This window comes from Squalius cephalus (assembly GCF_949319135.1).
Source record: "Squalius cephalus genome assembly, chromosome: 3".
Classification (NCBI taxonomy): domain Eukaryota; kingdom Metazoa; phylum Chordata; class Actinopteri; order Cypriniformes; family Leuciscidae; genus Squalius; species Squalius cephalus.
In genome coordinates, this window is record NC_137124.1 from 16,768,269 (window position 1) to 16,781,870 (window position 13,602).

General features: G+C 38.5%; 1 protein-coding gene across 1 annotated transcript; it reads right to left on the reverse strand.

Annotated features, from left to right (window-relative positions):
* Nucleotides 1-56: 56 nt before the first annotated feature.
* On the reverse strand, nt 57-12,946 carry mmp14a (matrix metallopeptidase 14a (membrane-inserted)). Its single transcript, XM_079867422.1, has 10 exons — nt 12,445-12,946; nt 6,715-6,863; nt 5,627-5,749; nt 4,674-4,981; nt 4,385-4,549; nt 3,637-3,779; nt 3,408-3,546; nt 2,650-2,800; nt 2,376-2,491; nt 57-627 (listed from the first exon to the last, which is right to left on the reverse strand). The coding sequence occupies exons 1-10, from the start codon at nt 12,544-12,546 to the stop codon at nt 296-298; spliced, it is 1,728 nt and encodes a 575-aa protein (XP_079723548.1). The 5' UTR covers nt 12,547-12,946; the 3' UTR covers nt 57-295.
* Nucleotides 12,947-13,602: the final 656 nt, after the last annotated feature.

The window sequence follows — 13,602 nt, forward strand, 5'->3', positions numbered from 1 at the left end:
ACAAAAGTGCATTTCACTGAGTGATAAACCGTAACCATGTAAGAGATGGAGGAGGGCTCGTGTCTGTCTCTCTTATCTCCCACTCCATTTCGGATTTCTTATTAATGGCAGAGAAGTACATGTAAATAGAAAAACATACAATACACATCCCTTTTCATCTCTCCCTGCCTGCAGACCTGTAAACCAAACTTTACTGTCTGACATTCATTTTCACTCCATCCTAATACAATCTTTCCAAATGTCATCTACTTGTATCCCTCTTACACTTCTCTTCCCATGCCTTTCATGTTCATCTCTAAACCTTATCGAGCAGAGAGCGGTGACAGTAGAGGAGGCGTCGAGGGGTGCCATAGTGGTGGAAGAACAGCAGAGCCCCCAAAGTGACAAGCACACAGGCCAAAAGAAAGAGCGGGATGACGATGGTCGCGGCTCTTCCCATGCCTCCACCTTCTGACTCGTCCACCTCAATGATAAGCACTTCCTCGTCTGTGCCGGCCCTCTTCATGGGATCCTCCCCTTCACAGCCCATCCAGTTAGTCAGGACAGATTTGGGGAAGCCTGGCTCCACCTTCAGTTGCTGATTGTTAAACTTCCAGTACTTATTGGCTTTGTAGAAGTAGGTGTGGGCTGAAAAATTGTGGAAAAAGCCGATTCAGTAAAAGTGGCTCTAAATGTCTAAATCTCTATCTCTATTGCATTTTTGTATTGCGATATATTGTGACACAACATATTGTTACACCCCTAATATATATATAAATAAATAAATAAATATATATTTATATATATATATTAGGGGTGTAACAATATTTTGTGTCACAATATATTGCAATATAAAAATGCTACAATATGTATCGTGGATAGTTCACCCAAAATAAAAATTACTGTGTGAGAAAAATTCAAGTTTTTAGAGTTTTAGTGTCAGTACTACATTAATCTACTACATATATTGTTGAATATAATGTATAATAATGGGGGGATATTTGTGGGTCCTAATAATGCCAAATGTTTTATGTTACCAGTAAAAAGTGGCCTACATTATTTTAAATATATCTAGTCAGTGATAGAGTGCAAGCCTATTCATTTACACCCACAATGTAATATAAAATTACCATTTTAATCAACAGCACATTTTTTGTTAACCTTTTATCATATGTCTTGGGAGTATCGCAATAATATCGTATTGTTAGTTCAGTATTGTGATATGTATCGAAATAAATTACATTTTAAAATATATTAAAATGAAAAACAGTTTCATATACAATATTACAGAATACTGCTGTTTTTACTAGGGTTGTCAGTACTGAAATTTAAAAAAATGTGGCTATACCAGCAGTTCTGCTGTACCAGTAGTAAACGAGTACTGGGCATATTAGGTAGCCGCTGATAGGCGGTTGCTTTCAAACGCTCCCGTGTGTATCTGTGTAAGCACTCTGTGAAGAGTGTCAAAGGTTTCTATTTACAAATGTTTTTGAAGGACTGATCATTGTAGCCAATCACAGACATATCTGTTGAGTGTGTGAACGCAATGGCCAATCAGAGGTGATTAAGTTAGTCAGAATCCGCTCAAAACACTGAAGTTTTCTCAGGAGTGGTGTTCTCAGTGAGCAGGCGCTGAAGTGATTGATGGCTTCAGCTCTTTGCTCGCTTTCTGTTTATAACCCATATACACTTGAACAGAAGTTGTGTTTTTCATGCTGCTCAGTACACTGCAAAATTTCCGGATTTACAACTGTATTTAAATGCGCGATTGAATCCGAAACGGCAATGATTGACAGTGATATAACCACAGCAACAGACGGGATAAAAATATGATACTTTATGCCAAAATAGAAGTACATAAAAACTCTTAAGAGTGTAAGTGCAAACAGACCTGCCACTTGCTCTATGTGTATTTGTTTATTTGTCCTTCATTTTATTACTAATTTTTCACTTGACCTTTTAATATACAATGTTCACATTTGAAGGCAACATGTTTACTTATAATTATTATCATAATAAATAATAATAAATTCATTCATTTAATTAATATTTTTATTTTAAAATAGATAAAAAATAAATACAAATAAAATAGTAAAAGAGTTCGAATCGTTTTTGCTATGGTACCAAAATTGGTACAGAGAACCATGAAATTTTACTGGTATTGGTATCTACTACTTCAATATTGGTACCGTGACAACCATAGTTTTTACTGTAATTTTGATCAAATAAATGCATCCTTTGTTGGCATAGTCTTTTTTCAAAAATAAAAAAAAACTTGACCCCAAACTATATATATATTTTTTTTTTTTTTTTTTTTTTTGAAGGATAGTGAATATATATGATATATACAATATGAATATATAGTGAACGATAATGGAGAACAAAAGCTTCTGTACCTCCATCCTCGCTCATGAAGGCCCCTTTGATATTATCTGGTACTCCTTGCCATACAGTGATGGATTTGGGGTAGTCTGAATCCACAGATCTGCTTTCCTCATTGAAACGGTAATATCTGAGAAAACAGAAAAGGCATGAATGGGGAAGAAAAACAATAAAAGAAAGGGAGAAGTTCACAAAAAAAGAAGAGGAAATATTTTTCTCCATATGACATGAAATCACATGGATTTACAATCAGACACTGAGTAAGATATGGTGACACTGGAAACTTACTTGGTTCCTCTGAAGAAGTAAGTGTTGCCAGTGGGTGTGTAGAAAACAGCTGCGTCCAGCTTGTCTCTTGGTAGGCCTGTGCCAAGTTCCTTGAAAGTTTTTGGATAACCTTCCTCCATTTTAGCCTCATTGAAAACCCAGTACTTATCACCTAGTGAGAGGAGAGACAAACAAGAATCATTGCATAATTTGTGACACCAATTAGAACCAGAGATGCAATGTCTAGACCACTGATCTATATAGAATGTCATTATATAGATCAGTGGTCTAGACACCTTTATTTATATAGCGCTTTATACAATACAGATTATTTCAGTGATAACAGGAAATGATGCATTTAGGCTGAAGTAGTTTCAGTTCCGTTGTGAAGATCATCAGATATTAAATTAGCTCATTTCATCTCTAAAGCAGTTCTGCAAAACATGATATCATTGTTCAGCCCAGTTCAGTTCTCATACAACAGCACCAGTACATTCAGATCAATAATATTGTTGAGTATTAAGTGTCCTCAACTATGTAAGCCAGAGGTAACATTGGCAAGGAACCCAAACTCCATCAGGTGACAGAATGGAGAAAAAAAATCTTGTGAGAAACCAGCCTCAGTCGGGGGGGGGTGTGCAGTTCTCCTCTGGCCAACGAACGAACACGGTGTCATTATGATTCAGGCTGCATCACAAGTCAGAATTCAGATCGGGATCGGGAGCATTAAAATATTTTGTCTACAACGAAAGGCAAAATAATAAAGAAGACAGACAGACCTTTGAAGAAAACGAATTTTCCATCAGAACGTTCGTAGGCTGCGTTGATAGAGGGAGGCAGTCCCTTCCAGAAGTGTCCAATGGGCATGGGATACCCCTGCTGAGGTTTACCATCACGCATTCTCCAGAACCACTTTTCCTGTGAAGTAGAGGGGGTGTAAATATAAAAATACTCACAAAATACGTGGAATGTCCACACAGAACAGTTTCGTTTTGCATTCTGTTGTACCTTGAACACGAACATCTCTCCCCTGAGGAAAGCGATGGTGTCAAAGTGTCCCTCACATATGTTGGGGCCAAAGGAAGGGCGGTCTGGCCTGGGAGTGGGGGGCCGGGGTGCCGGGGGGTGGGGCTTTTCACCAGACCGAGCACCTGCCGAAAGACACATTTCATGTCTGTTTTTAATTTGGTTTTACATTCATGTTTCCTGTCATGTCATGTGATTCCCTGCTCCCCTCATGTGATCTGGTCATGTGGTTCCTTTGTTTCATGTATTATGTTTTCTTTAGGTTTGTTTGACTTGAAGCGGCACTGCACAGACTGATCAGTGTATGATATCAAAGTATGGCGAGAGTGATTAGAGAGCAGATGCTCTATATGCTTTTGATTCGCTCTCACGGTACTTTGATGTCATACACCGATCGGTCTGCGCAGCGCCGCTTCATGTCAAACACACTTACTGATTACTCTCAGGTGTATCTTTTTAGTCATTAGTCTTTGTGTATTTATAGCCCTCATGTTTCCATTTTCTCTTGACTAGTTTTTTTCTATGTAACCTGTTGTTGATGAGTTTGGTCAAGCCTGTTTATGCCACGCTCTAGTCTGTTCAAGTCAAATGCTCATGTTTATGTCATGTCTTAGTTCTGTTTGTTTTGTATCCGGTTTTTCGTTTGTCAATAAAACTGCACATGTAAAATTATTATAAAATGTATCAATAAGTAAATAAAAATAAATATATGTATGCAATGCAAACTGACTGCCATATATCTGCTGGATCCCCCGTCTGTCATCATCGGGCAGCACAAAGTTCTCAGTGTCCATCCACTGGTAAAACGGAGCCATGATGGCAGAGGGATCGCCTGAGTGTTCCAAACCAAGAGCATGACCTAATTCATGCACTGCCACCAGGAACACATCATTACCTGAAAGAGAGGCAGAACAATGATACTCTAAATGTAAAATAACACAGACTTCACAAGCACACATTACGCATGAAGTTGGTTCAGTTGACAGAAACATTTTCACATTCTCTCATTCTTTGCTCACCTCCCTGGTCAACATTGCCTGTCGTCCAAGGCTCTGCTCCGTCAAAATGGGTATCACCTCCGATACCTTGACCAGGGAAGTACGCGTGGGCCAGGAAACCTCCCTCGCCGTCGAATGGGGTGCTGTCTCCGTGATAGCCTTCCGCGAAGGAAAGCATGATATCTGCAAACTTGTCCACCTTGCCATTGATTTGACTGTATGGGATTTCACGGAACTTGAGTGGTATCACGGCCTCCCAGACCTTGAAGGCCTTCCTGATGGCCTCATGTGTGGCAGTCTCACCTACTTTAGGAGTGTAGTTCTGGATACTGGGTGAAGAAAACATTTGTGCTTAATTACTAAATCTGAGTGTTCCTTTAAGGAAGGAAGGAATGAAACTGGTCATTTTTAAATAAATATGTAAAGTCTGGTAACTATTTCCACTTCTGAAAAAGAAGAAGTAGACTAATAATGTTTTGAAGAAGTTAGTCATCATTTACGTGTTCTGAATGTTTAATCTTGCATTGGAATGCAAAATCTAAATGCAATCCAGCTTGCTCCATCCAGAATATTATCTGAATACAAAAATGCATGCTAATGGGTGTATCCACCTTATTTTGCAATTTTGTGAGCTATTTTCTGTAAATGCGTGAGACTTCAGATTCATTACCTGCTATGTAAATAACTAGAAGAATAACTAAGTGCTGTATATGGTAAAACTATGTGTGCTACAAACCAGTGTTTATGATTATGATTAGAAATGAAAATAATATGATAACAAATATCAGTTTGCAATATCAAGCAGCACAACGGACTGTTTTTGTACAGCTAAAATAGCTGGAAGAGGGTGACACCGGAAGCCTCGCACATTCAAGTTACAAATGGCTGCTTATACATTAAAATTAAGGTGGATAGAGTACTATTAAATATTACTATTATACATTTTCTTTAGGCTGTCAATTACAGTTCCATACCTGAATGTGACCTCTCTTTTGTCCCATTTTAGGCCCTGGATGACATAGCGCTTCTTTCGTAGGTTGCTCTTCAGTTCAGAGCCGAATTTATCTGGAACACCGCACCTCGGCCGCTGCATCGCCCTAACAACATCATGTTAATGCAAGACATAAAGTCACTCAATCAAGAAAACGGTCTGCAAATCAGATGTTTAATTCTCTATCAGGTCATCCATTTGTGGACAAAGATTGTCAGTCATTAGCTTAAACAATGTAACTATTGAGTAACATAATGCACATTATCTTTAAATGGTCACAATTAACCAGTGGTGGACAGTAATGAAGTTACATTTTTCAAGTATCTGTACTTTATCAGAGTACTTTTATTTTGGTAAACTTTTACTTCACTACATTCCAAAGCATATTATCGCACTTTTTTACTCCTTCATTCCATAAAAACATATAATTTCTCGTTATTTCGAGCTGAAGAAATCGCCACCCGATACCCAAACCAAGATGCGATAACGACTCATGAATGAGCCGATTCTTTCCAGTGAACCTGCTGAATTTGTTCACAAATAGCACTTAATTATTCATTATTGAATTGGACTAATCAAATTGCAGCTGTGCTTGAGTTAACAACTTGAACAGTGCAAAAAGTAAGTTACTAATAGTTAATACATTTAGTATGTCACTGTAAATTACAATACTTCTTAGGTCATGACTGTCAGTTATTTGTGAACTAAATGTGCTATGAAAGTGTATTAGTATAATAATAGGTATAATAAGCTTTGGTTATAAAATAAAAAGTTAGCTTATTCTCAGATCAACATACACGTTAAATGTCTGAACTGATTTTTCTTATTATTGCTGACAAATGACTAGCACTGGCTAGAGTAAATAATCAACGTGGTTCATTGATCAGTGCTTTTTATTTTTAATAATTAAGTTAAGTACATTAAATGACTTTTGTACTTTTCAGGTAATACTGAAAATGAGTACTTATACTAGTAATATTTTATTAGGGTATATACTTTTATAAGTACTTAATCTGTACGACTGTAATTAACAAAATAGAGATGTACGTAACGAGACTGGGCAGGACTTACGATAGTGTAGCTGGATCCATAGTGCCGCTGACAGTGAGGCCATAGAATTTCTGCATGGCGGATATAGCGGAGGTGATGGATTTAGGAGAGCGGATTGCCTGAGCCCGAACATCGCCAGGAGGAAGATACCCATACTGCTGGAGCCATGCCTGAGAGAGAATGAATGTCACATTAACACACATGTCCCATAACTACTCTTCTTAATTATAATAAACCAAATTCAACGTGAATAAAAGACACACACACACGCACAAAAAGTTTCTCTGGAAAACATCACAACTTCTGTCAGAGCATGAAATAGCACAGGTGTCATGGCTGTGACCTCAGTGAATTAAAGGTTGGGCTGAATGTTTTTGAAGTGTCCTCACTGTTCCAAATGTCTCAGTGCAGCACCACATCCACATGACATGCTGTCTGAATTTATAAAATCTAATTGTACATAAACCTGCCAAAGTCCACAAACATCAGTGATGAACCGCAGTGCAAGCACAAAGATGTGTGTGTGCTTATGACCTGGTTAAACGTTTGTGAGTAAAAGAGTGTGTATGGATGCTCAACAATTTTAAAGGCTTTAACTGTGTGTTGTAACTGTAAGTAACAGTGTGTCAGAGACTTTATGACCACAATATAACTTGTACATGTGTGTTTCCAACCTAGTTATACTTTGGAGATATATTTGCTGAAGAAAAGCAAATAACTTTTATTATTTAAAAATGCTAAATGTTTTCTTTTAGGGGTGGGATTAGGGCTAGCCACACTTGGGTAAAGACAGACTGACTTTGAATTAAAACTGTTCTTTTGTTTTCTGGCTTACTGCAATTAACACTGAGAACATGAAAAGAGAGAAAAAGGAAAACTAACAATAAAATCTAAAATCTTATAATGTACAGCTAAACAAACGACAATGGTAATGTAATTATGTAGCTTCAAAGAACTTAAATCGTAATTAAATGTGCTTATGACTTGCGCTCAAAGAAAACATTTTTGGTATATGTTCACTGTAAAGAAGCAAAAACCCACATGATAAACTGGTATTCTGAATACTGAAGGGACGTGTCCCCCTCAAGTCTATGGTAGTTATGGCCCTGATTATAGCTGTGCAGGTGGTTGTAGACTAATGCGCTGATCTGGGCTGTTAACAAAGGTTACAGGTTTAGGAGTGACTGGACTGTCTGTTAGACTAAATGGGTAAATGTCTCATTTTAAGGATCAGACAGCCAGTGTCTCCAGTCCAACCACAAAGAGTGTCAGCAAAAATTACAAGCATTTTTCAGTAATCCTTGTGACCTCAGACTGCCTCCCTTTCTTATTTTCTTTCTTTCTTTCTTTTCTAAGTATAAGCAGTATCTGTATCGGCTACAAAAAAGATTTGAGAAAAAGGACGAGCATGATGGCATAGAGACCGTTCAGATTTACAATGGTTGAAATGAAGGCATAATTATGTTCATAAAGCTAATTATACTGTAAAACAACAACAACAACAACAACATATTTTCCAGTTTCTGGGACCTTTTGATTCATATACACTTACGAAATGTGAACGTTCTACACGTTCTAAAACTATATCCCAGATGTCTTTGCATTTTAGGGTTATTGTGCCTTTAGAAAGCATAGTGCACTTCACATACAATATTAAACTGAAAATTTGTTGAGCAAGAAATCTGTAGTCGTCTCAATGAATTTATTGGCTTAGTGAATAAACAAGTTCAAATTGACTAAACAAAGTATCGTAACAATTTTAAGACAAAAGCTTAGATAAAAATCTGTGTATATTGCTCAATTCTATGGCACTTACTCCTATTACTTACACATTATACTCTTTAAAATGGATGAAACACCTCAACAAACCTGTATGTTAGCATACAATACTACAATGATTAAGAAACCACATCCAGAGAGCAACTTCACTAAATCAGTGAGTGCTTTCACTCGGGTTCCTTCACATTGTAGATTTTCTGATGGGACTGGTCTACACTGACCATTTTGGTCGAGGAAGTGTATAACTGGATAGGGCACTATAGTGTAGTGTTAACCTGGTCACCCTTTCTCCATTTTTCTTTCTCTCAGTCCGTCATTCAATTCCTCCTTCTTTATGAGTGCTTTCTGTGTGTGGTGCCTCCGCTGTGGTGACGCGCCCCGTTTTTGTAAAAACACTAACTCATGAGGATGAAAATGTTTCCCTTTCTCTCTTACTCCCTCTGAAGGCCACTCTTCTCCCTCCTGAAAAGCCTCAGGTCTCCTCTTAATGCAGCCAGCAATCCCAGCATGCTCCGCTGCCCTGGAACTCCCAGTGGTGGGTGTCAAAGCTTCTATTTAGAACACCTCTGCCGTTCCCAACTGAGGAAGAGCGAGTCACTGTGTGGCCATGCGTCAGGTATTACCATGCAGACAGCTAGCCTTTATTGAGTTTACTGAGTCTAGGGCTGTCTGGGTAAGCTTTATGTACTAATTACGCTGCCATTATACACAGATCTGGGAACAGAGTTCAACAGTAACCATTAACTCACACATGATAGAGACTGGCATATACAGAACACATGAGGTTATGTGTAATCACATGCTAGGACATCACTGCCACACATGCTACAGCAAAAATTAAATCTATTGTGCTTTTTTACTTTTTCAACATTCTTTAGTGTGTAATGTTGACATTTGAGCACGAAAAAGGTCTGCAAAGTTACGAAGCACAAAGTCATTCCAAAGGGAGTTATTCTCTATATCAGTACGCACTGTTTCTGAACTCCCTGAAACGCCTCCATTGTAGTCTTGGGTTTTCTTCCGGGAACGATCACATCACATAATTCCTCATTTAAATAATTCCCATCCAAGGCATAGGCAAAAAAAACACGCTCAAAGCGGTTGGCCAATCACAACACACTGGTTCAGCCGACCAATCAGAGTACATTGCGCTTTCCGGAAGAAGGGGCTTAGAGAAATGAACTAAACTGAGCATTACTGACACACTGGGAAGATGGTGCTGTAAAAATAATAATTCAATAAACATTCAAGCATGAAAACCTATTCTCGTACACCCCAAAAACAAAATCAAGACTTCGTAAATATGGCCTCTTTAAAACTCTGAAATGGAGCCAGTGTGACGAAGTGCTTTCTACGGCACTTTCTGGAAAACAATTTCATCAGTTTTAGTGTTGCGACATTCCAAACATGTTGTTTTGCTAGTATGTGTGCACAGTTTTAACCCTAATCTCTGATTTTTATAGTTTCTCTGCAGAAAATATTGCTGTCAGACTTTCCAGGCTCAGAGGGGGGGAAAAAGCAGCATTTATGATTTTAACAGCTGATCTGCTGCTCCTAAGGCATTAAAGAGGGAGAAAAAGAAGTTGGAGAGAAAAAAACAAAAATAAGTGAGGTCCTAGAGATTTTTTTAAAAGTTAGAAATAAAAAAACAAAGGGTAGAAGAAAAAGAAAGGAGAAGAAAAAAAGGAGGCCAGAGGTGAGTCTGAATGTACGACAGAAGGACTGAGTCAGTCGTTCCTCCTTGTCTGTGCCAATGGAAAAAACTGAAAGTTTTTCAGGCATTAGTGCCTGTGTCTCACTCTGCATCTTCACGTGGAGGATCAGATCACTGACCCATTTACTGCAGCTGAACTAATTCTGACACAGGATATTAATCACAATCACAAAAATAATGCAAACTCAAAAATCTAATTCCAGCAGTTACAGATGCATGACATTATCATCCATATATAATCCACATATTTATTTATATACTGCAGACCTACATTGTTTTTCCATGTAAACAAAACAAGAATCAAAAAGAGAAATTGTGGAGTTTGAGTCTTACTGAATGAAATCTCAACATATGATTTGTTTTCTTCTAAACTGCAAATAACAAACACTTTTTCAAGCCTCTTTAAGTGATGAAGGTCTGAAAGATTCAGCTGAGTTTCAACAGATGCTCTGCATCTGTAATACTACTTAAACAAATACATCATCTCTCGTCTATGGTCTGGAGGGGGGGGGGGGGGGGGGGGGGTGATACCCAGCTGTTTTCCATAAGGAATATGGCTGAATTTCTTCCTTTTTTTGCCGTTTTAGTACAGTATTCAAAACAAAAGCACCTGTAACAACAGAAAAAGTGCAGCGCAAAGTCATAATAACCTAATGTAAAGCATTTAGTTCATTAGAAGTAAAGTTCAGAATTCTTAGGGAAAAAACAGCATATATTAGAGAAAAATGGTTATAGGAAAACCAAAAAACTTAAAACTTAAGAAATATTGTAAACGTCAACCAAAAGTCTAAAGAATGATGGCAGTTTCACGAGCAATGGGCATCTGGGATTTGACCTTCTGCGTGACCTTACTCTCTGATCACGAGACTCTCACATGAGGAGACTGTTATTGTCTTTGAAAACCTTCGAAAGCTTTCGGTGGAATCTGGAGTGCTGAATGTTTTTCACACTAGCCTTGGGTACATCTCTCAACCATCTCAGAAATGTAAAGGAGTGTGAGAGAAAGGAATGAAGGGATGCAAATAGACATTAAAATGTCTTTAAGTGTTAGTTCACCCAAAAATGTAAATTCTGTAATTAATTACTCTCATGTCGTTCCATGGCTTTCGTTCATCTTCGGAACACAATCTGAGTGATTTCTGTCCCTCCGTTGACAGTATATGCAACTACCACTTTGATGCTTCAAAATGTTCAAAAAGAGATCGTAATCCATATGAATTAAATGGTTTAGTCCAAATTTTCTGAAAAGACACAATCGCTTTATATGATGAACGGATTAAATGTAGGCTTTTATTCATATAAACATTCATTAACACACACATCCGTTAAGATAAAAGCCTAAAATTAATCTGTTCATCATATAAAGCAATTGTGTCTCTTCAGAAAATGGTAGTTGCTAAAACTGTCAATGGAGAGTACAGAACTGGCTCAGATTTATTTAAAAATATCTTCATTATAGTGTTCCGATGATGAACGAAAGTCTAATGCGTTTGGAACAACATGAGGGTGAGTAAATGATGGCAGAATTAAACATTTTGGGTGAACTAACCCTTCAAATCCTCTCTCTGATCTTGTTTTCTTTATTTTAGACCGTTCAGATTTCCTGGCTTGCATCTGTGACAGAGATGCCAAAACGTCCTGAAAAACAGTCATTCGTTCTCTTCCCCCTCACAGTTATGTGTCTACCAGACATAGGCCTATTTCTGAAACAAACATTAGGATGGCTCTGGGGTGTATAGACAAACTGATATATCTAATGATATATCTACCTGTTAGCCTTCTTTTTTCTGTCAAAGCAAATAGAAAGAAGAAGTGTGAATTTATAGATGCAGTAGGCTACAGAAACCACAGAATTGCGACACTTTAATAACTAACCCTCTCTAGGAGCCCTGGAGCCTCTGACTCACTCCTGTTTTTGTTTTACCTTGATATTTAGGGATCCGAAAAGACACAGTTTTTCATCTGAAACAGATGAACCAAACTTCATCTGACCCCTCATTTGTATTCAACTGTGAATTATGAGGTACATGAATACACTTCATGAAGGAAATCCTGACATGCGGAAACATCTGAGTGTATCTGTGTCCAACAATACAGGCTTGATAGAGAGATAGTGGAAAGACACACAAACAGACCGCTGGCAGGTCCCCACAATGTAGTTTTATATCCTTTTGGGGGCATTTGGTCCCCACAATGTTGGTTAATTCTGCACACACACACAATACACAATACTAGAACAACACTGGCTGTGCATTTACCTCTGGTCTGACTTCTTTGTCACTGGTCCCGCTTTGCACCAGAAACACGCTTGCGAGGGCGAGCGGCAGTAGCCGCGGTAACGTCTGGAGTTTCGGTAACATTCCTCAGTGCGCGAGAGTAATGGGCTCGGGACACAAAAATGCTTTAGGCTCCGTTCTTGAAGTTTTCTCCTCTAAGTTTTCCCCAGTAGATTTTCCTAAATCAGACCATTCCAACAGTGAAAACGTTTCCTTAAAACTCTGCCTGGTAGTTTTTCCGAAGTAGCTACAAAAAGAATAAAAACCGACTTATGCCTAGCCTATAAAGTATGTAATCATAATCACAAGAAAACTTTTCCAAAAGTAAAGCTGGACCATACGCTTTCCAGCCGAAAAGAGAAGTCTATCTTCAGATGTGAATGTTTTTTTTTTTTAATCTTAGATCTGCGCTACATTCTCATCTTGCACTGGAGTTTTCTTTTGTCCTCCGCTGATCTCTCTCTCCACAGGCGGCTTCACTGTCAGATTGGAGGAGATGGTCCTCACTGCAGAACACAAAATCCAGGGGGAGGAGTTGGATCCAGATCCAACTCCTCCCATCTTACATATACCTAAACCTACCCATCTCCACCCCCTGATCCCTAAACCCACCCCTAAACCTACCCATCCACCCCCTGATCCCTAAACCCACCCCTAAACCTACCCATCTCCACCCCTTAATCCCTAAACCCACCCCAAAACCTACCAATCTCCACCCCTTATATCTAGATCCAACTCCGCCCCCTGGATCTCGTGTACTGCATTGAGGTGCTACTGGATTGGAGACGTGGTTGTTTCTTACGTCCCCTGCGGTAATCTGCCTGCACTACAGACTCAGAGCTTCTAACTGGGAGGAGTTAAAAGAGAATCGACGCTGCAGATGTGCATTTTTCCCAGTGTGCTAATTATTCAATGACTTTCCGGGGGTTGAATTTTTAAAGGAATTCTCTCCGAAATTCAACCGTCTTTTGCCGCCTCTAGAACAGATGGCCAAACTTAAAATAAGTTTTTAACAAAACACTTATTGTGCTATTTGTGACAGTGATAGGCTAAATGTAATATAGTAGGCCTAAAGTATGAAAAAAAAAAAAAAAAAAAAAAAAAAAAAACATTTCCAACTATAGTTGCATTGGTGACAAT

Bases quoted from the DNA above. Each gene is read 5' to 3' on its own strand.
- mmp14a (XM_079867422.1), bottom strand. From the start codon at position 12,546: ATGTTACCGAAACTCCAGACGTTACCGCGGCTACTGCCGCTCGCCCTC. The intron at 4,982-5,626 runs GTATGGAACTGT...TTCTTCACCCAG, and splicing joins AAAAGAGAGGTCACATTCAG to TATCCAGAACTACACTCCTA. The intron at 3,780-4,384 runs GTCAGTTTGCAT...GTCTTTCGGCAG, and splicing joins GATCCAGCAGATATATGGCA to GTGCTCGGTCTGGTGAAAAG.